The sequence below is a fragment of the Trichogramma pretiosum genome, unplaced genomic scaffold, assembly GCF_000599845.2.
Source record: "Trichogramma pretiosum strain Unisexual culture from Peru unplaced genomic scaffold, Tpre_2.0 scaffold40, whole genome shotgun sequence".
Taxonomy (NCBI): domain Eukaryota; kingdom Metazoa; phylum Arthropoda; class Insecta; order Hymenoptera; family Trichogrammatidae; genus Trichogramma; species Trichogramma pretiosum.
This window is the reverse complement of record NW_019641657.1, coordinates 560,219-588,121: the sequence shown is the minus strand read 5'-3', so window position 1 is coordinate 588,121 and position 27,903 is coordinate 560,219. Positions and strand designations below refer to the sequence as shown.

General features: G+C 42.7%; 2 protein-coding genes across 2 annotated transcripts in view; one reads left to right on the top strand and one right to left on the bottom strand.

Annotated features, from left to right (window-relative positions):
- Positions 1-27,619, top strand: part of LOC106656257 — a 156,934-nt gene extending 129,315 nt beyond the window's left edge. Inside the window, exons 7-14 of the mRNA XM_014377095.2 lie at positions 62-615; positions 690-1,612; positions 1,683-2,890; positions 2,967-3,290; positions 4,969-5,318; positions 5,399-5,712; positions 17,486-17,548; positions 24,017-27,619. Coding sequence (XP_014232581.1) covers positions 62-615; positions 690-1,612; positions 1,683-2,890; positions 2,967-3,290; positions 4,969-5,318; positions 5,399-5,712; positions 17,486-17,548; positions 24,017-24,105 — 3,825 coding nt within the window. The 3' untranslated portion in view covers positions 24,106-27,619. The remainder of the gene's footprint in view (positions 1-61; positions 616-689; positions 1,613-1,682; positions 2,891-2,966; positions 3,291-4,968; positions 5,319-5,398; positions 5,713-17,485; positions 17,549-24,016) is intronic.
- Positions 19,880-21,639, bottom strand: LOC106656258 (DNA-(apurinic or apyrimidinic site) lyase-like). The gene is made up of 7 exons (XM_014377096.2): positions 21,464-21,639; positions 20,964-21,386; positions 20,768-20,894; positions 20,561-20,704; positions 20,359-20,502; positions 20,112-20,292; positions 19,880-20,033 (listed from the first exon to the last, which is right to left on the bottom strand). The coding sequence occupies exons 1-7, from the start codon at positions 21,494-21,496 to the stop codon at positions 19,913-19,915; spliced, it is 1,173 nt and encodes a 390-aa protein (XP_014232582.1). The 5' UTR covers positions 21,497-21,639; the 3' UTR covers positions 19,880-19,912.
- Positions 27,620-27,903: the final 284 nt, after the last annotated feature.

The following is a 27,903-nucleotide window of genomic DNA, read 5'->3' as shown; positions in this document are numbered from 1 at the left end:
CAATACACCTCACCCGTAAAGTATAACGTGCGTTATGACAAATTTTTCTCTTTCATTGCAGCCGAAAACGAGGCATCAGAGGCCGTACGGATGGGAGAACGGCGTGGGTTACACGGGTCCCAACGGGCCCAACAACGGTGGCAACGCCGAGCCGTTCCACCTGGCCGAGCCGCCGAGTCCGCCGAGCAAGTTCGCCAGTCTGCCCCTCGACGGCAAGCTGAGCTTCAATTGGGCGCCGGCCAGGCAGCAGCAGCAGAATAACTCGTCCTTGTCGACGCCTCAAGAGCATCAGAACAGTACGACGGACAGTAGTAGCAATAAGCGTCGCAGAGACTCGTCCGAGGACGGCCTCGAGGATCTGCGACAGTCGTCCGAGGACGGACTGGACGAGGAGGACGAGGAGAACAACGACGACGACGAGGAGGCCGAGGACGAGAGAGAGGACGACGATGACGACGACGATGTGGAGGACGAGGACGAGTCGAATCGACCTAGCCCCGAAAAGGAGCGAGCGTCGTCGGTTCACAACAATCATCACCTACATCATCACCATCACCATCATCATCACATCTCTCGGAGGCCTCCCCGACAGAACGAGATCATCAAATCGAATAGGTAATCATATTTTTACAAATCCAATTAGCGTTTTTTTGTAAACGTAACTATAACGTTCTATTTTTTCCCTGCAGCGTGGAGGACCATCTACTGATGAACAATCATTTGGAATCTCGCGTCAGCGACGCCGGCAGCAATAACGGCTGCACGAACAACGGTTCGAGCTCGCGCTCGGAGCACCACTACCAGCAGCGCTATCACCATCATCAACCGCAGCATCAGTCGCAACAGCAACCACATCATCACAATCACAATCACCAGCAGCAGCACCATCATCACGCGTCGTCGACGCATCGCTCGGCCTCGTCGACGGCCTCGGCGCACCACTCGGCTCGCAGTCGCTGCCGCAACAACTCGGACTCGTCCGACGGCGGTGTCAGCGGCCGCGGCGTCGGCGGTGGCAGTATCGGCGTCGTCGGTCGCTCCTGCTACTCGCGCGCCAACAGCGAGTCCGAGAGTCGCTCGTCGATGCCGCGCTCCACCTCGGCGAGCGTCGAGCGCTTCAGCATGCGCGCCAACTGCGACTCGAGCGACTTCTCCCGGGCCAACAGCATGTCCAACGAGCGATTCCACTCGGACTTCTCGCTGGCCCGGGCCAGCGTGGCCAGCTCCAACGATCGAGTGAGCGTGCCGACCTCCGAGCCCTTCTCCATGCGCAATCTCGACTTTGTGCCGTTCAGCCTGGGTAGGTCGGAGTCGAGCGAGCGCTGCTTCTCGGGCCTCGCGGCCTCCGACAGGTACTCCGAGGGCCGCTGCTCCGAGGTCTTCTCCACGCGCTGCTCCGAGTTCTCGACGCGCAACTCCACCGACTTCAGAACGCAGTCCGAGGAGGAGCACTTCTCCGACGACTCGCTGGAGGAGCTGCTGCCGCCGCCACCGGCCGTGAGCAAGAGACACAGCATCGCTTGGGAATTGACGCTGGACGACGAGCCGGTCTACATTCCTGGCAGTACCAAAGTCGTCGGTAGACGCAGAAGAAAGAGCAGCGACGTGTCGAGTAAGATATCCATTTGAATTCTTCCATTTATCAGTGTCGAATTTCGTAACTAACGATTCGTTCATTTCAGGCGTGGGCTCGGCATCGAAGCTGCGGGACTTCGACGATTGGCAGGACCCGCGAGTCTCGACGACGGACGACGACCTGATCTCGCCGTACTCGGACTCGTCGTGCAACGACCTCGACCAGATACGCCCTCAGGACTTGAGCAAGCACGGTACTTACGTGATCCGCAAGGGTCGCAAGCGGGAGCGCAAGCAGCTCCCGCCGCCCAGCAGCAACAAGTCGCCGAGCAAGAGCATCGACGACGACGACTACGACGACGAGCGACAGAACGGCACTCACGGCATCGCGGAGGTCAGGCGCTACTCCAATACCTTCGACAATCTCAAGAGCTTGCTGAAGGAGTCGTCGAATCACTTCGACGTCACGTGCTCGCCGCCGAGCGAGTTCGCCAATCAGACGTCCTCGCAGCCGGACCTGTTGCACATGGTGCTGGACGATCCGGCGGACGACAAGCGCAGATCGGTCATACACGTGGAGCCGTCGGCGCCCATGGAAGAAGCAGCTGCCGCAGTCGTGGCAGCGATAGAAGCCAAAGTCGAGAAGAAGACGCTGGAAGAAGTGGCGAGCGACAGAGGAGGAGCGGCGGATCAGGTGAAAATAACGAGCTTCGCCGAGCGGCCGAGCGAGTGCAACGGCATCACGATCATGAACCTCGAGCCGCCGAAGGCGCTGGACGATTTGCCGCAAACGACTAATGCGCGGCACTCGCTCTACGAGCCGAAGCAGCTCGACGAGAAGAGCGCCAAGGAGGCTATAAGCGAGAACCGGCGCCAGATCGACCTGATGAACGAGGCCTTGAAGGAGCTGGACAGCGCCGAGTCCGAGGCCGTGGCTGCAGTCGCGGCCGCCGCGGCGACCAATTCCGGCAGTAGACGTCACTGGCGCTCCAATGGCTCGAAGCGCAACAGCTTCGACGGCGAGGGTGTCAGCGCCAATGGCATCAGTAGCTGCGAGAGAAGACGAGCCGATTACGACTCGAGTCGCAGAAGACAGCTCCAACAACCGCCACCGCCGCCTCCTCACGCGATCGACGTTACCGATGCTGTGAGTGCTGGTGGTGCCGGAAAATCGGCCAGCATCGAAAGAGCCTCGGTCGAGCGGAGACGCCTCAATGGTAGAACCCGAGAGCTCGATCTGCACAAGAACGACACGAAACAAATTGAAAATGTAATCGACGCGATACTCGAGGATTCTAAGAAGCCCGATTTTCAGGTAAAGCTTTGCTTTTTCGTACTTTACTGTTTCTCAAATTTCACTTCGCAGTCTAACTCCTAATTATCTTTCGTAGGTGAGCGTCGAAGTGCTGGAATTCCCGCCTCTTCCGCCGTCGCCCGTCGAGGAGGCCGACGAGGAGAGCTCGGACGTCGGTGGTTCCGGTGGCTGCAACGGCACGTCGTCGTCCGCGACCCGGGACACGACGCCGAAAGTGCCGAAGGTGCCGCCACACGCGAATCGCACGATGGAGTACAGACCGCGCGTACCGCCGCATCGAGGCATTAGCCTCGACTCGTCCAAGGAGCATCACACGACCTCGCTCAACACGAGGTCCATGGACGCCGGTTACGCGCGCGGCCGTCGAACAGCCGCGAGCATTGCCAATGCTCGACGAGAGGTTGGTATAACAACCATTGCCCGATTTGTAATTTGAGGCTAATGTGAGCTTGGCATTCGAAATTTTCTGTCATTCTTTAACGTACAAATGCACTCAGCGTTATTTATACTGGATGTAACTTCTTCGTGTCAGAAACATGTAGTTCGGTTGTCGCAGACAACCAAAAAAGTAACCGAAGCAATTGTGGCTTTTGTTTCAAGCATACATGTAGAGATCGCCAGAGCGTAATTTATTCCATGTAATCACGGTAACTTGACTGAGAGAAAAAAACGTTGGTATTTTATTGTTGTCGTGCAAACGTTTACCGAGAAGCTTTAATCAAGAACAGAGTAGAAACAGGAAAAAAACGAGAAAAGAACCAAAGCAGACAACGACGAAGTGTGAGAGAAAAGCTCTCGAAGACGCGTCTGTAGTTTTGTTCGAAAGTAGAGAAAGAGGGCATCATTGCAAACTGTTACGAACGAGAAAAGAAACGGGAAAGAGAGAGTAAAGAGAAAGATGGTAACCCTCTTCTGTCAGAGGGACAACATTTTTTGAAACTTTTCGAGCTTCTGTTTGAAACAATGATGAATAAAGAAAAAAGTATCAAATCTTGGTGGTGGCACCGGCTGAATTTTTCGTAGTAAAATTGAGAAGTGCGCGCGGTGACTTTTTATGCTCCTCCTCGCGCACGTATTAGCGCGCGCGGACTCGGGTTCGCTCGAGGTTGAGATATCTTGCTGATCGTAAAAACGTAAGCGGGTATTTACCAGAAAATTCGAAAATATCGTAATACTTCATAAGTTTTTTGATAAAAGAATTCCATTATTCATTTTTACTCTTATCGAATTCTTCTAAAGAAAAGAATGGAATCTTGTTCATCTTAAAAAATATGCGCCACGGTATGACGAAGTTTGCATTCGCACGAACTTATGCACAATAAAAAAGAGAAATATAAAAAGCAGGGGGGAGGAAGAGGTACAAAGTTGAAATTACGATTTCGAGTGTGTAGTTCTTTTATGCTTATTTTTATTGAAAGGAAAAAAAATTATGACGAGAACGTTTCTCAACCAGCGCATAACTTCAATTTATTTCCGTTTCTTACACATTCAGCTTTTTGTATTGCGCCAAGAAGTGCAAAATTTTAAAAACATACTTCACATTTTTTTTATTCGAATCCCCGTTGAAACAAAATAATATGAAAGTCGTGAATAAAATTTCCGAAAAAATAAAAATTTCATCATTTGCGATTGTTGCGCAGTAGTTATGGCACAACAAACTTCATGCCAACAATAATATATATTATAATGATCTCGTGATGAATGAGGCTACGTGCGAGAAAAAAAATTTGTATTTTTCGCCTTGCTTAACGTTTTGTGCGCGCGACTTGCGGCGGCTCATATAAAATATAGCCACCCTTGGGTTTTCGACCGCAGACCCATTTCTCAAGATACGCGCGAGGGCTTATCTCTCTCTTTCTCTCTCTCTCTTCTTCACCGTTATTTTTCTTTCTCTTCTTCTTATTTCTCGGCGTTTCATAAAATATCGTTGACTCTTAGATTAAGTAAATTGACCTTTGTAGATCTTCATTTGTAACGTTTGGATTAAAATCTCGGGATAAAGCATTATTTAAAAGACACCCATCGATAGATTCGCCACGAACGATTGATTTTATTCTCTTTTTCATTCCACAAAACAGCAGGTGCCGGTGGAACGAAGGACACTCCCCACAGATCTACCCGGGCCGTCTTCGCGTCGTCACAGGCCGTTCACCAAACGCCTGTCGCCCTCGACGGAGGCCTGCACACCCGGGGGCAGCGGCAGCGGCAGCGTCGTCCAGTCCGGCAGTGTGGTCGGCACTACGAGCTCGGCGAATGGAGGCGGGGGCGGTATGCAGACCAGCTGTTCGTTGCCCGAGACGCCGGTGTTCGCGCGCGGTAGTGACATTCCCCGGACGCCGCAGCACGCCAACAATATAGGCGCGCCGACGACGCAGCCGCGCAGAGCGGCGCCCGGATGGTACGCGCCCACTACTGGAACCGGCACTGGGTACGCTCCTCGATCATCTGAAATCTTCATTTAAACATTTTAGACAATTACTGACTTTGATATTTTATTTTTCATATCAGTTATCGACGCAACAATCCAGGCCTGGAGCAGGCCATCATCGGCACGGAGCTGCTGCGACTCGCCGGCGGACCGGGACGCGGTTGGTACCCGACGCGCAAATCGAATCAGCCGCGGCCCGCCTCGATCGAGCACCTGGAGCGGCTCAACGCGACGTACGACTCGCGCATGTCGGCGGGCACGGAGCCGCGCAAGCCGCTCACCCTGCCGACCAACATCACGCCCAACAAGTACTTCGGCCAAAGTAAGCACAACACGTCGACCTCGACGACTCGCGAAGCTCTCAGGAGGGTCACTAGCTTGCTCATCAAGAAAGGTAAGTGTCGGGGTATAGGGTGCGGATACGAACAAAATGAGCTTCGCGTACTCCTGAAGAAATCGACAGTTATCCTTTGATTCATATTCCATTGAAAATTAAAAACGCAAAACTCGATGTCTAACGAGACTTTGTCTCTCGGATTCACAAATGAATCATACACTCCTGACTTCGCACTTTTCACAAAAAGCCTAATGTACAACATCAAAAATGTATAAAGTCCTATCGTAATGTTTCATGAACTTTTTGTACCTAATTAGCCTGTAGAATGTAAATAATTCAATTCAAAATCATCAGTCGAGTTTTCATAATCCAAAACGATTCGTGTTTCTCCATTGTAATATACTCATTATAGATAATTCAATGAAAACCATTAATCAAAAGACTTGTGTTTTGAAAATCGAACATCTGGGAAACCTCGTTGTGGGATAAATAACTACCTCTAGGTAGCTATGTTATCGGCATGCATTTTGACATTATGTACTTTTTATACAAATTTTCATTCATCACTTTAAAAACTAGAAAAGCTCTCCATGTGCTTCACACACATAGAATCATCATCACATCATTTTTTATTATCTTATTAAAGTCAGACAAAATTCATAACATTAAGTAACGACGATCGACTCGGGTACGTACACACATTTTTTCCTCTATGTCTCCTAGGTAAATCATCGTCATTCCGAATCAAAATTCATTCATATAGATCATTCATGAGCTAGTGTGCTGTTTCACCCTTAGAAGCACCGCATGTGTCATTATTTTCTCTGTATAAAAATATTTAAATAATAAACAATCGAAATTCAATCGACAAAAAATGTTAACTATTTTATCTTGTCTTGATTCGGACGAAAGCTCATCGGGTACGCCGCAAGCGCGAATATCCTCGCAAGATAAGTTAGAGCTCGATCGTCTCTGCGCTGCGTGGTGGCAGCACTTTTTGCGCTTGCAACGATCGGCTCGGCATCGTGGCGCTATCTGTGCGTAAAACCATTCAACTCGCCGGAAGAACCGACCAAGATCATACACACAAACATTTTTGCATGTGTGCGCTCGTATAGAGAAAACAAAAAAAGAAATAGCTAGAAGAAGCCCGAACGAAGTAGATCGGATCGGTAGAACTCTATATAGATATATAGAGTTCTCCGCGACGACGACGACGACGACCTTGAAAGAGCGGAAAGCATCGCGGAGAGAAGTCCAAGAACGTTACTTGAAAAGTATGTTATAACATCGCCAGCTACAGGCCTTGACGGCTCTGTACATACAATGTCGCATAGAGTAAGCCGTAAGGGCGCTTCGGAGCAAATGAATCAGAGAGAATATGATCAACTATGCCGTCTAGTATTATTAACATTTGCCAACACTTGTATCTTTCCTCTCTTTTGCGGTGTCGGCGGCTGCTGCTGCGGGCAGAGCAACTCAGTGTGCTAAACACACGCAGACACACACACACTGCTGCACACGGCGTGGCAGTCGGTGGCGTCCTCCGCGCGTGCAGCGCTTTTCGATTCTCCGCATTCGCGAGAACTCCGTTTCGGCTCGAGAAAGAGAGAGAGAGAGAGAGAGAGAGAGTGTGTCGTTTTTCGTATACATGTATCTACGCGAACGCACACAAACTCACGAGCAGAGCGCTGTACGTTCGTTTTTTTTTCTTTCCTCGAGATCCCAACTGTACTGAGTCATCGGTTTTTTGGACCGTGCGCGTATTATTATATTATTATAGAAAGTCCCAGAAAGCCTCGTGCAAACACGTGTAAAATTCGCACTATTTAACGGGCGCTCGGGCAATAGGTTATTCTCTGCTGCGGCTGCTCCAGACTCTTCCTCGTTCGCCACCGCATGCTGAGTCGAGATGGAAAGAGAGAGAGATAGAGGCGATTAAGTAATCGCGAAACGCGTACATTACATATGACTTCACCGGCTTTCGGCCAACAGCAGGGGAAGTCGGGTTCGCGCGTGTTACTGCCAGTCCGAAAGTTGTGTGTGCTTGTGCGCATGTATGTGTGCGTGTGTGCTTTTATACGAAATCGATGGGCTAGCTCTGCTCGCATGAGTCACACCGCCGCGACGTGAGTCCCTTATATACACGCACTCACAGCTGTACACCTCTCGCATATGGGGCAGTTGTAATTTTCCATCTTCCTAGATTTTACTAGAAAAAATAATATCGCTGCTGCCGAATAAAATTGATTTTCCGCGATGGACAATCGTAATCGCGTTTGCGAGAGATGATTTTCGATGACGCGATGTATGATATACGAATCGGCAGCGGCAGCGCAGGTATATAGCATATTATAATCGATGCGTGTGTCGGTGACTCACTACACTTAGTCAATTTATAGCTTATTTATACTTTTATCGCGAGATTCGAAAGCAGCGGCAGCAGCAGTTCGAGTCATAGTCGCTGCAGTTAACTTATGTACACGCGTGCGTCGTACAGCTGCTCGATTCGTTTATTATAATTATTATTATATTGTAAGCCGATGAAGCACATAATGTCGCCTCGCGCGCTCGTATAAAAAAAGTTCTCAAGCTTGGAAGCGTCAAATTGAATCTTTGAATTCTCGATCAATTGCAGCGAGTAGTAATACGAATTTTTTTTCTCGTTGCTCGGCCCTATATATATTAATCGATCCATTCGCGTCTGGTGCTGAATAAAGAGAGAAAGAGAGCACTATACATGCGATATACAATATACGTATCCTCTTCCTCGTCGAAAGATAATAGATACCACGGCAGAGCAGGTATATATATAATACACATATTATTGGATGTTCCGGCGCAGCTAGTAGAGCTTCAAATGAGAGAGAGAGAGAGAAAGAGGCAGTGTATACCGGTCGTCGCAGAGTTTATACCGGCGGATAATGCCGCATGTACAGCACACACTCGCACACACATGGACGAACACACACGTAATGCGACGCGCGCGACACACGACTCCTACGCGCGGTGCAGTGTGCAGTTATGCATTCGCAAGGCGCTTTATTATTCAGAAATTCCTGCCGAGGCGTCTCTCTCTCTCTTTCTCTATTTCCGGCTATCGATTAGCGCGTCTCTCTTTCTTTCTCTCTAAGACGTCGTTCGTTGTCTATGTATGTAGCTCGAGTCGCTCTAAGCTGCACACGACTTCGATACGTGTGCCTCCTATCTATCTATCATTTTCAGCCAGCTCGAACTTCTCTCTTCCGTATATACTTCTGACTCGAAGTACTTAATAACATCCTGAAAACGCTCTCCGTTTCTCCACTCTGTGTATTGACTCACGGGATTTCGGTGGCCGGGTGTTTCTTTTTCCGCCTAGAGTTGCTACTGCTATACTGCTACTGCTTTACTCAGCCGGCATTCCCTGAACTATGAAGCTTCTGAATCACAAATTAACCCGCTATATTTATCAGCTACTCGTCTTGAAGCTGATATCGCGTACGCTCGTATATAGATAAACGTACGCAGAAATGTACATCGAAATACATATCTATCGGTTGCTCATCCTAACTGATAAAAATCACAATTCGGTGCGCGTATCGTCTGTGGTATAGAGCATAGATTACAAAGGGAGCCAAATCAATACGAACTTTTCCTTTTTTTTCCTCTAACGAATTATTTAAAAATGGAGAGAGAGAGAGAGAGAGAGAGAGAGCTAATTTCCGCCGCTGATGTACGCTCGACGAATATACCGAGTAAAACAGAAGCGATCATCTCTGCAAAATCGATGTCGCTGCTGCTGCTGTTGTCAGATGCGCGTTGACAAGTTTATTCGTGCCTATGGAAATGTTTGATTCTCTGACGCAAAAAAATAATATTATCACGAGTCACTGGCCATTGAATCTCCATAAACTGGATGCAGTGCACTCGGGGACGTGCGTATACATATCGACTGAGAGCCTGTACATTATCCCGGGGATTATTGAACGAGAAAAAAAAACACGTTTGGTACAAAATTTCACGAGTGAATTCGAGAAACGCAGCTGTCGTACATTTTTGTGATAATTTTCTTTTGTTCGCTCGAATAAAAATGAAAATTTTACGGGCTCGCGTTGCTAATGGACAGCTCATTCGAGAGAGCTGCACCTAAATATAATGAAATTAAAAAATAACGAATCGAAAATATCATACATCGCAATCGACGAAAAGAGAGCAGCAGCGAATTATTGGTGTTCGCGAGCTTGCGACATATATACGTTACACTTAAATACGGCGTGTGGGATGTACCGAAGCCGCGACTGCACAGCGCCGCACCGTCAAGTTCTTTGTTTTAAACGCGCACATATAATCTATAAATAAAATTTTGTTATTCGCCGCTGTCATAAGTGAAACAAACAAAATCGCAAATTCCGAAGTCATTGAAGAGGCCTTGAAATTTAAGAAATGTATAATAATACACCACACACATAATAGACATAGACAGACGTACATGTGTAAACGTTACTCTCCGCGCGAAGTTTGTGCTTTTGATCGTACGTCCGTAAACGAGCCAGCGGCACAAAGTCGCTCGCGTTGACATATATATTGAAGAGCGTATACTGAAAATTGCAGTACATATACATTGTACCAGCGGCTTTGATCGAGCTCTTCGGCTTATGTTCTCTGCTCTCGAGGTACATAATAAGTCAACTAGAGCCATGCGTACAAAGCAGCGCCGATACAAGCACGAGTTTAACTCGACTGTGCATTATCGCGTTGCCCGAAGCTAATTTCATCGCGTTAGAAGAGATACTTTGCTGGCCGTATCAATGTTATAAACCGCTGGCTCGCTAAGTGCAGGCGCTAGCGCTACAGCGTTTCTTCGAAACTTCGTTTTCAATTTCGTCCGCAGCGATCGCGACAAAAAGCTCGAGCGCGGGCCCGTGTAGAGTTCATTGTACCCTGTAGCTGCTCCCGAATTTATAAATGCGATCGATTTCCTCGGGATACGCTACTTCGTACGTATTAAAATAAAATATCTCGCGCGGAGTAACCCACACGAAGTACGTACGTGCGCGAGCGTGAAGAAAATAACTCACCCACACACACGGGTAGTACCACAAGACGTACCGCGTGTTCTCACGGATGCACGAGTAGAAGAAGCTTAGCGCCCGCGCGTCTTTATTATTATAAACACATAAAATTGAAAAGTACCCTTCGCGGGAGTTTATGTATTATGCACCATTACAGTAGCGAAGCTGCTGCTGTTGCAGCTCGAATCCAGCGCTCGACGTGCGGCCGGGATAATAAAACCGCGTGCTCACGTACGTGGCTTGGAAAATTTTCTGGCTTACGTATAACGTTTTCGGTCTTGTGTATATTATGCATATGTAACAGCCGGAGGGTGCAGCGCACTATCTGCAGGTTGTTTTTTTTTTTGTGTAGCTGCGCTCGTGCAACTTCGTTCTTCGCTGCGCGCGACTGTTGTACTTCCGCCGTTGCCGTCTCTTGACGTGTGGTATACATTTTGTATGTATAAACTTCGTGCGCGCGTGTGTGTTGGTATCTATTCCGACAGATTTTTCTTGAGTCCGCATGCGTGTATCGTAAAGTCCCACGCCCTTGCCGCTGCACACCGTTTCTTCTCGTTTGTTTCTCGCTCTGTTTCGGAAGAATAAATTGCAACGTTCTTGCAGTTAATTTTGTAAAGCACGATGTATATGGGTCGAGAAACGGCTGAAAATGAGCTGACAAATGGCACAGATATAGCTTTCCGATATTTTTTACTTAAAAGATATGCTCGACGTTTCGTTGCGCAATCCACGCACGTATGCTGCGGCTTAATATTATAGCCGACACCTATATGTACCAGAACCGACGGGGTGCACGAGCGCAACCAACCCCCGTGTATTGTGTTCGCAAGCTTCGTGCATTGGTATATACCTATACGTAGGCGTTTGCTGTGCCACTACAATACTGCCCTCTGGGCTATGTATACAATACATTTCGACCAAAACGGGTGTGTGGTGCAGCGCGGCTGCAAAAAGCTCTCGAGAGTTAATTCGTGCACGCGTACGTTTCGGTTGGAAACTCGAAACCAAATCATATTCGATTATTTTTTTTAGTCTGCGTGTGACATTAAGTAAGGTAATAACTCAATCGTATTTGTAAATAACCTTTGCGGTTATTTATATCACACATCTCTTTAGCCTTTATGGATTTTCCGAAACGCGGACAATAAAGCTCGTAACCGTGTTTCTGGATCGAGTTCTGGTCACGAGCTTGCGACATCTTTCATACGATCGTGAGCTTTTTTTTCACGCCTGTATATAAGAAAACGTAATCCGAATCTCGTTTCTCCTCGGAAATTATCGATCCTATACAATATACTCGAGTCAAGCAAGGGATTAGCAAAGTGATTCAAAGCTTCGTCGATGAAAATTCAATTAATCGACCACATTAGCTCGATATTCGAGTCGAGTCATTCGAGCGTGAAGCTTTTTAATCGCGCTCCCATCATCGTCGCCCTTTTCTTTCACTAATTACAACGAGCTTTTCCTGTGCGCGCGCCAGCGTTAAGGATCTCTTTATACGAAGTGTGTGTGCTGCGCGCGACAAGCATTTGACACAAGTGCAACATCCACCACCATCGTCGCCACCGCCGCGCGTGCGGAAAGCGAAAGAGAGAGCTTGAAAACCCAGGGACAAGGATTACCAACTCTCGTGTATCTCAAATCTCTCTCTTTCATGCCTAGCTCGCTCTCTCGTTTAGTTGGGATATCCATTGTTTTTGAGCTCTTCCACTGGGTATATATGAGTGAACGATCTTCTTCAGACGTCGAATTTTCAACGTCAGTCGCAAAAGCTTAAACTCCAAAGCACAACCATTCCGGCGAATATCCTCATTGATCGGCAGCGCTGCTTTGTTTTATACTTATACGTCTGCCCACTATATAGTCAATAATGGCGAGCTTCAACCGGACGACTGTTTATGTAGCCCGCGGACAAAGCTCACCTCGCTCAAAGCTTTTCAATTGCTTCTTTTTTTGTTTTCTTCGCGTATTTCGCGTTACGAGGCTACTGATGTTGCGGACATATTTCATATCCTCGAGCATAATTTGCAAATTCTTTTTGCGAGCTTCAACTTTTCAAAAACCTTACATCAAGAAATTATTTTCTGCAGTAAACACGATGCTGCGGATGAAGATTATGAAAAAAAAATCAGAAGAAAATTACGGATACTCGTTGATGGTATTTCTACTTACTTAGAAAACATCTTGCCTCAAAAACGCGCTACTGCAACAATTTTAATTAAAATTGTACCTCTCTCACGTTGGAAATAACTATTATTATTATAGTTTCTTTACAATGTACAATAGATGCTACGGTGCGAATCGCGCACGCACGTGTGGCGCTCACTTGAACCGTAAATAATATAATTTTCTATGCTTTCGTTTTTCGGCAACGCACGAATGCGTCGCAGAGTGCGAAGACGCGTGTGTGTGCGTGCATGGAGCTCTGACTCATCGCTATAAAACTCGAAGCTGCTGCTTTTGCTGCTGTTGCAGATGCGCTGCTCTAAGTTTTCGTAATTCAAAATAATAAAAAAATTATTGGAAAAACAATGGCCATTATGAGGGCTGGATATACTCGAAGAATCAGATAATCGTTTTCGCGTTGAGGAACGAAAAAAGCTAACGCATTTTGCGCTTAACGAACTCATTGTCGTAGCTCGAGTTTGATCAATATATGCCGTGAATTAATTTCTCGTCGCGTTTCCAAATCCAAACAGCAACACGGGCTAATAATAATGTCGTCGTATTGTATATTTTTCTATACACAAACAAAGAGCCCCTGTCACGCGAGCACACGAATAAGAAGCGTGTTTATATAAATGTAAATATTACCAGGTATAATTTAGGAAACGAAGTGCTATTTAATTTTCATTAAATACAGATCGGCGCTCGTTAATTAGAGGAGTCTATATCTTCGAATGCAACTACATTAACGTTATCAGCTCGCGCGAGTGATATGTCGCGCGAGCGGCAGATTTATTATTATTATATACCTCGAGTCTCGGCGCGTTGGCCATATAGCACAAGTACACGCCCACATTCGTTTCCTCGTAATAATTCGTCGCTGCCTCGTACATGGATCCGAAATAATACAATGTCCGCGCTTGCACGCGCCTGGCTTTTTTTGCGTATGCAAAGCTCAAGGATTAATTAAACAAATGCAACGCTCGCGTGTATTTTTTTTTGTAGTTCGCGTTAACTTCGCACACCTCAGCCGAGTATTTCGGTTACGCGAACGAATTGATAAAACGCAAAGTAGGTAATCCGTCACGCCGATCTCATAATAAAAAATGATACTCGAGAATCGAGCTCATCGAGTTCGAGTTATTTCCGCGGTCTATCGCTTACGTATAATATAATATCTGCGCGCAAGTTCGTCGTCGTCGTCGCTGGGGAAAAACGTCGGCCCGATACCGATCGCCGAAAAACGTATGATGTACATCGATTCGCAATTGCAACGCGCGAGATTCAGCTGCTATTGGTTTCGTTTTAATTAATATACCGTATATTACCATAAAATTGCCAGGTCTATTCCGCAACGACGATCTGTGTATAGCAATATCGAACGGTCATCATGGTATACTAGCTGCTGCTGCTTCACAGCTGCCCAGTGCGAATGACAAGCGCGAAGACGACTTCGTTGCAATAGCTCTTGGCTACAAAGGAGAACACGATGTATTTCGAAAAATCAATTTGTACGAGCCGATCGTAATTTAACGTATAATATATAAAGTTCAAAGCTTCGCGAGAGCAACAGTTACCATTATAAGACGAAGCTATAATGCACGATGGGCGCGCGACTATCGTCGTCGTCGGGTGCTTTTCCGAGTGATGTATTATTATATAGGAGCATATAGCCAGTCTCGCAGTGTCGTGTGCGCTCTTTCACGCAACTTGCCGCTCTGTGTGTGTATGTATCTGCAGCCATGATATTGATTCAATACCTTGCAGGAGTCTAGACGTCTGGGAGGTATACTATAATACAGAGCAAGTAGCATCAGCAGCAGCAGCATCCCAGTTGCTTGATCAATTTCTCTCTCTCTCTCTCTCTCCTAGTCTCTTCTTCTCTCGCTCTTGTGATGGGTTTTTCTGCTTCTGACTCTGATGGATCGTTTGGAACCTTGTTTTGTGACACACTCGACGCGCGCGCAAGCGAGCGAGCGAGCGAAGCACGCGCACCGAACCGTGCCCGACGTTTAAATAGATTACAATTATAATAAAAAAATAAAGAGGAGAAAACATTTTAAATCGTTTGACTTTTTATGTGGTTTACAATTCGACGTGTAAATAATGGCTTGCGATAAAAATATCCTATAGAAATGTCAGCTTCTCCGTCTATATATACCTTTCTTTTCTCGTGTATAATATGCATAAAATACGAGAGATAATGAAACAAAATGTAATTGACATATAGAAAGCAGTACACGAGCAGCGTACAATCTGTGGGTGCATTAAAATCGGGATATCTTGGATAAAGATCGACGATCGCGCGCTCACACGTGTTAAATAACTCAAAGTCGCGCGCGATATAATCGATCCAGATTCGAGTATACAATGGGCTCTCGAGATTCGATAGGCCAATGCACACACACACATACACGTGCGGATCGCATGCATCGTGATACCGTACATATGGCTTTTATCGTCCAGGGCCCTCTCCGCGATCAGTGCTCGCTTAACAATTGACTTATATAACAGTCCTCGAAATCTAATCGGTCCGCGAGCATCGCGATATAAAGTCGTTGTCGTCGGATACTATATCATCTGCAATTATATATTCTGGAAAAAACGCGATATCTCGTGCTCTGTTCATCAAAAGCCTATGGGTCACCTTTTGGATCGGGCGAGCTTTTTTCACTTTCAACCCATCGAAACAGATTCTTCGTAGCATAAGCGCGGATTATAAACTTGAGACTCATGCGCACATACATTCTGCAGTGTAATGCACCGTTGAATCGTCGCGCACTTCTTATATACCACGTATATAATACATCGTACGTATATAGTGTATAAGCAGAAAGGATTGAATCGGCGCAGGGACGAGAGAAAGAGAGAGAGAGAGATCCGTACCGTTATCTCACCCGAAGTTTTTTTTCCCCTTCGCGCCACACGCTGCACACGTTGTGTACGTTGTGTTCCGTGAATTAAGTACAGTCGTGTGCGAGTTCAACAGCACACGCCAAGACGAGTCTTCTTTTTCTTCTCGCTCGTTTTAATGCCTATTAAGTCTCGAAGGCATTTGCGATATCAAAAAACGCCATCGCGCAGTGCATCGGCGTATTATATAGCGCACACGAGTTGGCAGGAAATTTTTTCATCGTAGACGCACATGTCATTCGTCGTCGTCGTCGTTGTCTTTGGATCGTCCTGATGCGTACCTGCTTAGATGACCTCCGTTAATGCCTAGCCTATACACTTGTATATATTTTGTACGTCGTATATACTTTGTTGAATTCTAGTTTTTTTTTAAATCGATCGTTCGAGTACTCCGAGACGATGATCGATTTCGTGAATCATGAATTATTACCAATGTACTCGTGTTTGGTAATACCTAGTTCGTCTCGCAAAAAAAACACGTTAAATTATATATCGGCCAAGATCATCGCTCAATTATCATCGGGAAATAATTCGTCTTGTGTAACAATCGATAATGGTTGTTCCAATCAGCTGAGAGAGAAAAATACCAGTAATTATGATGGAAAAAGTGCTCATTAGTTATTAAATTAGTCGACGATTAAAATCTCATCTTATTATATTGCGGCCAGAAGCTCGAATTAAGATCGTCGCTCGGGCAGCGTTTAGATTCAATGTCGAGTCGAGCCCGAATAAATTACAATAATTATTTTCTTCAAACTAGAAGATATTAATAATCGACGATGTGTGTATGCGTTAAAAATTATGATCTCACAAATTTTTAGTGTCGCACGCTAGACTTATTTTAGATCATTTATATGTCTCTCTCTCTGTTTCCCTCTGCTTTTGCTATATACTAGAGCTTAGATGAAATAGCCAATTTATGGAATCACCTTTTTCACCACCTTTTAGAGCTCCGACCACATTCATAAAAATTCGAGCGTTAAAATTCGACGCGAAAGCTCGTAAATAATATTCTTTATCGTTGAAATTTTCAACGCCGAAAGTTCGATTCGAATTTTATAATATACGTTGCGCCGTCGTCGTCGCAGAGAGTAAAAATTCAACTCGCAAAAGTTGAAATATCACGAGTACGAACTCGGCACATCGCGAAGTTCTTTCCAGGAAACTGATCACGCGATACTTCACTATCATCGGGCGCTTTGGCATGCATCCTGCGCGGCGGTGTTCGTGCTAATGCAAGGCAACAACGAGCGTGCGGTGGCTGCTGCTGCTGCTGCTACGAACACTGTCTGGCTGAGCAAAATGCAAAACGCGAAAATTAATTATTCTCATGGGCGTTGAATATCGCCGTGTATAATTTAACTTTTTGGCGCGGGCAGCGTGCGTGCCTTTTTATTATTTGACGAGATGTTCAGTGTCAGCCTTGGATGTATACATTTTGTTATTAAATCAAAGCAATCGATGTTTATGCGAATATTGAGTATACTGTTTTGTCAATAGATCATTACAGTTAGATCGATGTCTATATATCTTTTTACTCTCATTGCGTGAACGTGTGTAATGTTTTTATTGTATTTTACAAAATTTTTAATTAATCACCATTAAATTAATTTACTTATACTGCATAATTCAAAAGTGCGATTAACGGCATAGAAAAACGATTACTGATGCAAAACTATTACGTTACTTTGTTTCAGGAGGAGGAAGCAAAGAAGGCAAGAACGGCAAAGATAGTCTCTCGCCATCCGGACCTTATGCCAGTGAGTATAAATTTTAATTTTTATATTTAGAATATTACCGGCGCCTCTGGCTCGTTGTCGTTTAGGATCCGAAACATTTTCCAGTTCGAAGCAGAAAAAAATCAACTCTCCTCCGTTCGAGATCGATTAGAATAATCTGGGCAATTTTCGGGAATAACACTTCTCATTTTTTCGCGACTTTTATAACTCCAAAATCGCGCATTTCCGCTCGAAATCGCATGTCCATTCGGGAACGAGGTCGATTCGTTATTTTAATAACCTCTTTATCGATACGCCGCTGCTTCCATGAGCACTTTATAATTAAACTTACATAAATATATTCATAATACGCATCCGAAGTTGCCAAGCACAGCAGCAGCTCGGAAACGAAAAATGCAAAAACAAGCGGCGCGACAGCAGCAACACGTGCGATATATATTATTTATACATTTGCCGAATAACCCCGAAAACGAAAATAATTCGAACCTTGTGTCTGCGGCGTGGCGCATCGTTTCCTCGTAGGCATATACATATCTAACGATATTACTTGCACTATATATCACGCGTGTATAGTTTTGAATGAAGCTCATAATGTTCATAACGCACATGTGGGTAGCGTAAACAATGTCATTAACGAATTCTTGGTGCGGGCCCACGCGGGGGAGATATTTTCGCGGCAAATATGAGAATGACGTTTCGAAACGCATCGTTATGTTCGGAAACTCCCTCTCGCATCTCGAGTGCGTAACGTCATAAATAGCGAAAAACACGAGGCATGGAGCACTCACGACGAGACACACTAGGCTATATAGCAAAGGTCGATGATATCGAGTCCGCACGTGGTTCTCGCTATATGTATATCAGGTGTCTTTCATTAACGTAGCTCGCACTCGTGCACGCACGTGTGTGTGTGTGTGTGTGTGTGTGTGCACACACCTATAAGATATTGGAAAAACGACTTGTTGAGCGCATCGGGCGGTGTATATATATATAGGTCTCTTCTGTTGTCTATATACGCGTATCGACGCGACGATATGCATCGGCACATAACTGCACCGCAGTGCACGAGTGTGGTCGCGGCGGCGGCGGCGGCCCTTCGAAAGGCTCGTTTGCTGCGCTGTTGCTCGCGCGCCAAAGTATGTAGGCCGTATTATGAGGTTTTTCTGACTCTTCTCCTCGGCTCTTCGCGAGGCTGAATTTAGTATAATATAAAGTGTAAGAGAACTCGCGTTATATGTATATGTACGCGGCGCGGACAACACAGAAGAATGTGTACATCTATACGTATGCGTGTGAGAGAGCAAACTGCCACGGAAAGGTCCAAAATATCTTGTGCGTATGTGTGTATGTCTCCGCGCGGTGTGTGGATACATGTATGCGTGGCCCTCCCCATATGCTTATATAGTAGTAGCCTACGAGGCATAGAGCAGCAGCAGCGGCTCTTAGAAAGACGCCGGTCCTATTAATATTATGCGTGGTTATTTTTGTGTGCGTGCGAGCCTCGTGGTAGTCGACCAGCTCATTTAGAAAACCTCCTATAACACGAGAGTCTTATCATCGTCCTCGTTCTCTCTCTTTCTTTCTCGCACACATTACTCTTTATCTCGCTCTCTTCTTCGTTGCTGCTGTTTTCGCTAGTGAGGGGAAAAATACAGCTCGAGCATTCGAACTGCTATAGATACAGATTGTTAGCAGCATTGGGTGTATCGTTAGCCGTCACTAGATATATATTTTTAGGATCGATTTTCCCCGCGACGTCGCGCGATACAATATTCGGAATTATATAATTCATTTTTTTTCGCTTTTTCCGGGACATTTCTATTGATAAAAAATTTTTTGGCACGTACCGGATCTGGGCTATAATTTTAAGGACACTGCAGAAAAAATCCAAAGTGGATTCAAAATATTTTTAGGAATCACTCCAAGCATAACCAATTGGGTTGTGGCTGGTGATGAGTTCAGTATGTGAATTTGTGGAATTTCCAGATCATTGCTTGAACTTGAAATATTATAACCTCCTACTAGGAGTATTGAGGGGTGCTAGCGAAATGGTACAAATGGAGATTGCCGCTTGGTTTCTGTGAGATCGGTTAAAAAATAATAGTGCCACTGAACTATAAGAGTTAAATTTATCAAACGATTGAAAGATGCTATACTAGCTGGTGAAGATTAGACCTAATTGTCATAACTATTTTTAGGAACTGTTAATTAGTTAGATGTTTAATTATAAACATGGTGTAAGATAAACCATAATAAAAAGAGTAATTTTCTATTGAATTTCACATTTAAAAAAAAAAATCTCATTTAATTTATTTAATTTACATAATTTATTTAATTTACTTAATTTACAAAATTTATTTAATTTATTTAATTTGTTTTATTCTCTTATGACAATTTACCATAAAAAATAACAGGACAATGGTCACTACCATAAACTTTGTCTCTATTGACTATATCGCATATTTTATTTTTTATTCTTTCTGAAACCAAGAAGTAATCCAGTCTCCTAAAAGCAAATATCAATAGTATGAATTGATACGAGTAATTTTACAAAATAAAATAAAGAACGTGGTCGAATATTTACCATCCAATATTTTTTCCTCTAGAATTATAAAAATAATGCCAGTATGTGTAAGCATCAGTTTTATCAGGATACAAAAATCTAAAACTGTCAACAAATCCAGATTCTAAAAGTTCAGTCATATCTTTACGTTCTTCTGTAGTATAACCTGCGTTTCTTCTGTTATTTTTAGAATCTTTTAAATCTGTAATTTTTCAATTGCAATTAATAAATTAATCATTTTAAAAATAATGATAATAAATTTTCGTACCAATCTCAAGATGGGCAACGTTCATATCTCCACAAATGATGACAGGTTTCTTTTTGTCAAGTCCTTGAACATACCATTTAAAAGCTTGATTAAACTTTAAACGTTTTGGTAGTGTTACTAAATTTTGACCAGCAGTTGGTACATCTACAATAAAAAATATTCTTTGTATATTTATATTATGAAAGTTAAGAAAAGAACTTACAAACATTGACTAAATAAAATGTATCAAATTCAGCAGTCATTACTCTTGCTTCGGTGTCCAATTCTTCATCCTGTAAACCAACCGTAACTCCAATAGGTTGAACTTTAGATAATAAAGCCACCCCGCAATAATCATTTTTGACACCTTAAAAAAAATTAAATTTTTTATATAATATTTAAGAAAAAAACTACAGTTCTTCATGCTTACTGTCAGTATAATAACTATAGTAGCCATCGAGATTAACTTCTTGCGGCATTTCTGACGCTCCGCAAGTTGTTTCTTGCAAAGCAATTATGTCTGCATCTTCTTTCAATAAGTATTCCATCCCTTTTTTCTGAAATGATCATTTTTTTTTATTATAATGAAAAAATTTTTAAATATTTTAAACGAGTGAAAAACTTACCTTTACCAACGCTCGAATGCCAGCAACATTCCATGAACAAATTTTCAAATCTGCCTTCTCACCATCAGCATTTTCTTTATGACAGTCGAAATCAATCTCATTAAGATTAGTTTCTGTTTTATTTGTTATTCTTAAATACTTTTCATGAATTGGCTCAGTATTTTCGTCTGAGATTTTGGGCTTGACTTTCGTATCTTTCTTAGCTTTCGTATCTTTCTTAGCTCCCTTTTTTTTCCCAGCCTTTTCCTTTTGTTCAATTTCACTGTTTGAATAATCTTCAGTTTCATCATAACTTTGGTTCTTTGATTTAGGAATTCTTGTCCTTTTTCTAACGGGTTCGTCAACTTCCACTTTGTCACTTGGTTCTTTTACTCGCTTTTTCTTAGGTGTCTCTTTTCCTTCATTTGTTTCTGCTGGCTTTGCCTAAAGAAACACAAATAAATCAATTGAAAAGTCGTGTAAATTGCTTCTATATCAGCGAAATACGATGTAAATACAACCTTGGGAGGACGTCCTCTTCTTTTTGGTGGCATGTTTTCTAAAAGCTCTTTTCGATGATACGATTTTCTTAAAAAGTTCGGGTGAAAAGTAATAATTAAATTTCCGAGATTCTTAGCAAAAGGAGAAACCGTTACACTTCTGCTACGTTGTGCTAATGAGTGTCGGCCAGTTCGCGGCAAAAGTACCCCCCTAAAATTGCTAGTATTGCTAGAGGCTTGCGCACGCACCAATATAACGATCTTTCTGAATTGTATTTAAAATTTCAATAATTTTTTCAGAAATCTTTCATACTATACTTGAGCCATTATTGTTTATGCTCAGACTCGAAACCAATATAAAACACAAGTTCACATGAATTTTCGGAGTATGTTATCGTTTTGGAATCTTCAACTACGGCTTTTGATCCTAAAATATATCCCAAATCATACCAAAAATTTTGAATCTGATCCAAATTTATAATTAAATAACTTCAGAGAAAAACTCCCTTTAAGGCGTTTCCTTACATTTTAAGAAAAAAGAGATTATTTGTCGGTCAAGTAGAGATAATTGTGAATCTTCCGTAATACAAGTTTCGGATCTCGCCGCCAGTTGTCTTGGATAGATCCCAAAAGTAGAAATATTTTGAAGAGTCTCTACTCTCTAATCCTATCTGGTATCTTATCCGAGTGTATTAATTGTTATCATCATATATTGATATTCACTGACGACGTGGTCTCTTTATTAAAAACGTTGCCTGTAGATTGGAATAAAACAATTCATACTTATTGCTCGAGCATCTTCAATTCATCAATAAATCGACAGTCAACGTCTATTGATCAACAATGGATTTGACGTCGAAATTGAGTGAAATGTCAATTACCCCAAAAATCGAGGTCACTGAAAATGTACGGTCATTTACAGATTCTCCAACGCCCAAACCCGAGCCTGAAAAGCATCCACAGATGATAATACAAAAATAATTACAAAAATTGATCAGAGAAGTCGATCCATGTAGGAAAATGAATCTGCTAATTTTACGTTAAAAAAACGTTTCTTCCGAGAAACGATCGTGATTATTGATCCAAAAGTCAGCCGGTAACTGTCCCGCGTAATTTACGTTTTATCGCCTCTCGTCAAAATCACGCCACGGATCAGAATAATATAATGATTTTTGCACGGCTTTAAACGGAGTACTACGTTCACATATATATGGATACGCGACACTTAACCTCGCGCTAACTTTTCAAACGAAAAGGATATGTCGTATTATTATAATACATCGGACACACCCGATAAAGTCAAACGAATATAGGTATGAGAGCACCACGGTACGGTATGGTGTTCGGGTCGGGGCGAGGTGGGCGCGCGCTCGCGCGATGCGCCAAGCTTTCGCATCGTGCACGGGCAGAGCTGCTGCTGCTGGGCGCCGTTGCGCGGAAAGTCCCTACTATATTGGTATATATTGATCGCGCCTTGGCTCGTGTCATGGTGCGTGCGATGCAGTGCGCTGCACAGACTGCCTGCCTGGATACATCGCATGCGTTTATACGTCTCTCTGTGTAGGTGCTGCTGCTGCTGCGAACGCAAAAAACGCATACATGTACATGAGTTACCGGTGGCTACACCGCACATGATATATATATACGTGCACACGCACGTGCACACGTACATTAGCTTTCTATAAGCCCCTTCTCCTCCACCACCGCGAGCTGCTGCTCTCTCGGTGTCTTCCTCCTTTGCCGAGAGGGAGATAGATAGAATGAAACATCCGTTCATTGGCCTTTGGACTCCTCTCTCGTATACAATGCCACACTATATACGGCATGGATGTATAAGCGTTGTATACGATACACTGTGTCTGTGTGTACGTGAGCTAATGTATCGTATTTACTATATGTATAACAGCGTGTCGTCGTCGGGTCCTTGCGCGCTTGCTTAGAGAAACAGCTGCGACCATCGAGTATATTTACATTTTCCATGTCTTTTTCACTTTGATACCAGCTCGCCCTTTCGTATAATATTATTACAAGCTTTCCCCGACATCGTGTTGTCTCTGTTAATTTTGTACATATAGGCCCACGAGATTAACGGCAGCAATTCCCTACACACACACGCGCACATTTTTCGACTTTTTCGCTCGAGATTTTTCTTGTATAAATATCGCCGTAAAATTGTAAGATCCGAGTGGATCCAACAATTCGAATTAAAGAGTTTATTTCTGAATTTATACTTTATATTTTTTCTGTAAGCGTCTCGTGCGCTTCTTTTTTCGCGCGGCATTATCGTGGAAACTTCCTATCGGGGACTCGTGAGTCGAGTGTGTGTCGGGGCTCTCGTCGTCGTTCGGCCGGAAGACGAGACTGTTTTTGAATTCAGGCGACGTTTTAACACGCGCCCGTCTCTCCTGCAGCACATGTTCGCTACGCGCACGAAGCTCCCGATGTACATTTTTACGTTCTATTGTGTACCGCAAGACTCGCTAAGATCCAAGCTCGTATATATACCTGCCTGCATACGATATATTACAAAACATGGAAATTGATGCAATTTGTCTGCTTTTTTTGTTGTTTCAGGCGTCGAGACGAACGATGCGCCCAAGAAGAAGGGCTTCTTCAAGAACTTCTGGAAGAGATCGCGCCACTACTCCCTGGAAAACCAATAGCCCAGGTGCGCCAGGGTAGCCAATCGCCAGCGAAGCCAGCAGCAGCAGCGCTCGAGCCAGCGTCGTCTGAGTGGTGGCGGCAACAGCAATCAGCAGCAGGACCAACAGCAGCTCGTGCTGTCGAGCCATCCCTGCTGCTGCATCGTCCAGTGAATTTAATAAAAAAAAACCCTCTATCTACAGGAATAAGAGCTTCGACGAGAAACAACAGCGCCTCGTGTACTAACGTGGATTATTACGAGGGAAGCTCTTTCAACGTATTCTCCTTGATTTTTCAAAACTCGATTTTTTGTACACCGACAAGAAAAAAAAATTTGAAAAAAAAATGAAGTAAAGAAAAACGCGTACGCAAGAGTACTACGCGTAACGTAGCCATGCACACACTCACATGATTGAACTCTTGAACACACTATAAAGCGAGACTGCACTGACACTTGTGGCTTTTCTTTTTGCTATATACATAGGTAATATCCCCGGACAGCTGAAACGTGAATTTCTTTTTCAAAGCGCAGCGCTTACGAGAATAAAATCAACCGACGTTTTTGGTTACTTTGAATTCATTCCTAGAAAACTGCGCGCAAAAGAGCTGAGAGGATTATTGCTTCCAAAAGCTTGGCCAATTGCAATACACTTTCAACTCAAAAGCACATTCGAGCGAAGCTGCGTCCTGGGATATATGTAATATCGGTTCTGATTTCAATTGAAACGGTTGTTGCGAAATGCGGCTTCTCTTCATTTTTTTGCTTTCGGGGGAAAAATAAAGTATATGAGGAAGCAGACAGATGAGTAGCAATTTATAATCGAGTCCAAAAATATAAATTAGGAGAACGAGATTAGATCATTTTTGGGGGGCTGGGAGAGGAAAAAAAGAGTTGACTTGAGATTTTCTCCCAAATTATTAAAGCTGGGCATTCGCCGATGGATTGTCTACCCTGACGTGTTTAGCGAAAAGAAGTGGATGATTACTTGAGCGTTTTTTCAATTTTGTAAACAAAGTTTTTACAAAAGCTAATATGAGAAAACCACGTGGAGATTGATGGGCTCTCCGATGTTGAGAATATTATAACATTGACCGTCGTCTTGGGGGTTAAGAAGGATTTGTGAAATATAGGGCTGGTGCCAATTAATTTATATTTCACTTTTTTATCCATGATAATTATATATTTAAATGTATAAAGTGAGAATATTTTTGTTTCGTCGACTATAGAGAAATCAATTTATAACGTAATGATTTTTGACATTGAATTCGGTTTCAAATTATTAGATCTGTATATGTATTATTGAGTCACGAGTTAGTTTTTATTTCAAATGTGAATTTTGGTAAAATTACTCTACGCAGAAAAAAGACATCCTACGTACGTGCATCGTACGTAGAGAAATGAATTTATTTATTTTTCGTTTACAATTAAATTATAATGAAAAAATTTTCACGTGGTAATGAATTTTTTACGACTATCTGTTCCTTATTAACCAGAAATGTCAAAAAGTGATTTAAGAATTTTTTCTAAGTGCGTTCCACGCGAAACCTTACCGTTTCCGGGCTGAACGCCAATTTGTCTATATCTCTATAATATCAGATAATTTTTAATATTTAACGTATATATCATAATAAGTAAGTAAACGTGTGTATAGACTTGAGAGAGAAACTTGAGAGGAGAATGTACAATCGGCCCGAATGTCCAGCCCCATCGCAATCGAAGCGACATTTGTTTTTATGAAATAAAGTAAAGAGAAAAAACAAACAAAAACAAGAGATATGGAAAAAAACTTTTTGCAATATCTATATGCTGTACAAAAATTTTGTACTGAGTTACAACTTTGATGATGGTATTAGTGTCCATCGAAACTTTTTTAATATTTAACAAAAAAAAAGCATAACCCAATTTGAGGGACTTTTATTTTTAACATCGGTGTCACCAAACGCGTAATCAGTACAAAAAATACCTAATTCTTTCTTAAAAATTATACACTATTTTTTTTTTCAAAATAAGCATTAACAACATTTGTACGAATCTTTTTAACGTAATTATTCAAGCAAACGATAATATTTCGCGCAATAAAATAATATGAGCATACGAATTTTGTATTGTATAATCCTAAAACAAACTTTTTCATAAAATAAGTTTTCCATGAGACTGTAGACCTACTTCATTGTTTATAAAATGTAGTATGAATTGTTTTTGTACTTTTGGTAAAAAATAACAGCTGCTCTTGTTTTTTTAGATAAAGAAAGCGAAAAATTTTAATAAAAAAAAGGAAGTAAACAGATAATGATAAATAAGAAACTTTGTTGCCGTGATGTTGGATAGTGTCTGGCCGCGGAAAACATTATAAATTATATGTGTTAACGTTTACACGGATCATGTAAAATGAATGCAATGTGATGAAAAATGAATTTTCTTAGATACTTTTTTTAGTTTATTAAGGTCATTGATGATAATAACATCATCATTTTTAAATTCAACGTCAGAGAAATGGTTTTTGTTGAGCCTTTGTTTCTTTATGTACTTTTACTTTGTTTTTCGTATAAGATAATATAAGAGAAAAAAATTAAGTGAAGATGTTAAAAAAAAAATTAAAAGAAAATGCTTGATGTCTTCGTTGGGACAAGCATTATACATTTATGAGAGTAATCGTATGAGAAAAAGACTTTTAATACGTCAAAATGATCAGCGTAACGCATCCGAGTGGATCAAAAAGTATTTCTGTACTACGATATGTATACACGCAAACACCCACCCACACACTCACACACACATACAATTTAATTTAAGCAAATATATAGTGAGACAGAGAAAAATAAAAATACGTGTGTCAATGAGCGAAAGAGATCGAGTACGAGAGATGCTGTGTGTATGCGTGCTTGTGTGTGAGAGTGAGTGAGTGAGCGAGAGAAATAAAACCTTCTATAATACGCGTGTGTATCATCATGCACACACCATAAAGCAAAAGTCCGCGCGCGTATGTGTGTACGAGCGAAGAATGGGGAAGTGCACAAATGAGAGCGAATAAGCGTTATAATAAGTGAGAAAGCGTGAACAGAAGGGCTGAAACACGACGGCGAGAAAGAGAAGAGAAAGAATGAGTACATCAAATGTACCGATGGGGGTGATGATGATAATGATAATGACAGTGAGAGCGCGATGAATAAATTGAAATAACAAATTAATTACAAGAAAAAAATAAATTAATTAAATAATAATAATAACAACGTAAATGAAAACCAACAATGTTAATGACACAATATTATTAGATACAGTCGCAAGTTCATATAGAAAATCATTAACATGTTGTAATGTTGCTAATAATGTAATATTTGATTTAAACCACTGCGATTAAGATAACGATAACGGTAATAATAACAAAACAATTATATTATTACATATTATTTATATTATTATTATCATTATTATTATTATTACGAATGACAATTATGAATGGAGAAAAACACAATTAACGAGATTCTAGCTGATAATATATTAATTATTACAATGACAAAAAAGATAAAAGATCACCGGTAATAAGATTATTATATTTAATATAATTTTTAAATTATCAAATAAATTAATCATAGAAACTAAAATGCACGAATTTTGCTTTTTCATTACCAAGTCCTTTTCCGCTTGCGCTTTTTGCGTTGATTCAACGTTCCAAGGTATTTTAGCCAGCGTCGACTCAGCAATGCCAAGTGACCCAGAAAGACCCCCGATGAAAATGAACTTCGCCGAGCAGCGAAGATTTTCCATTATACGGTGTTTTGTGCCATTTCAACGAGCTTCCCTTCGCCAAGCTCGCATA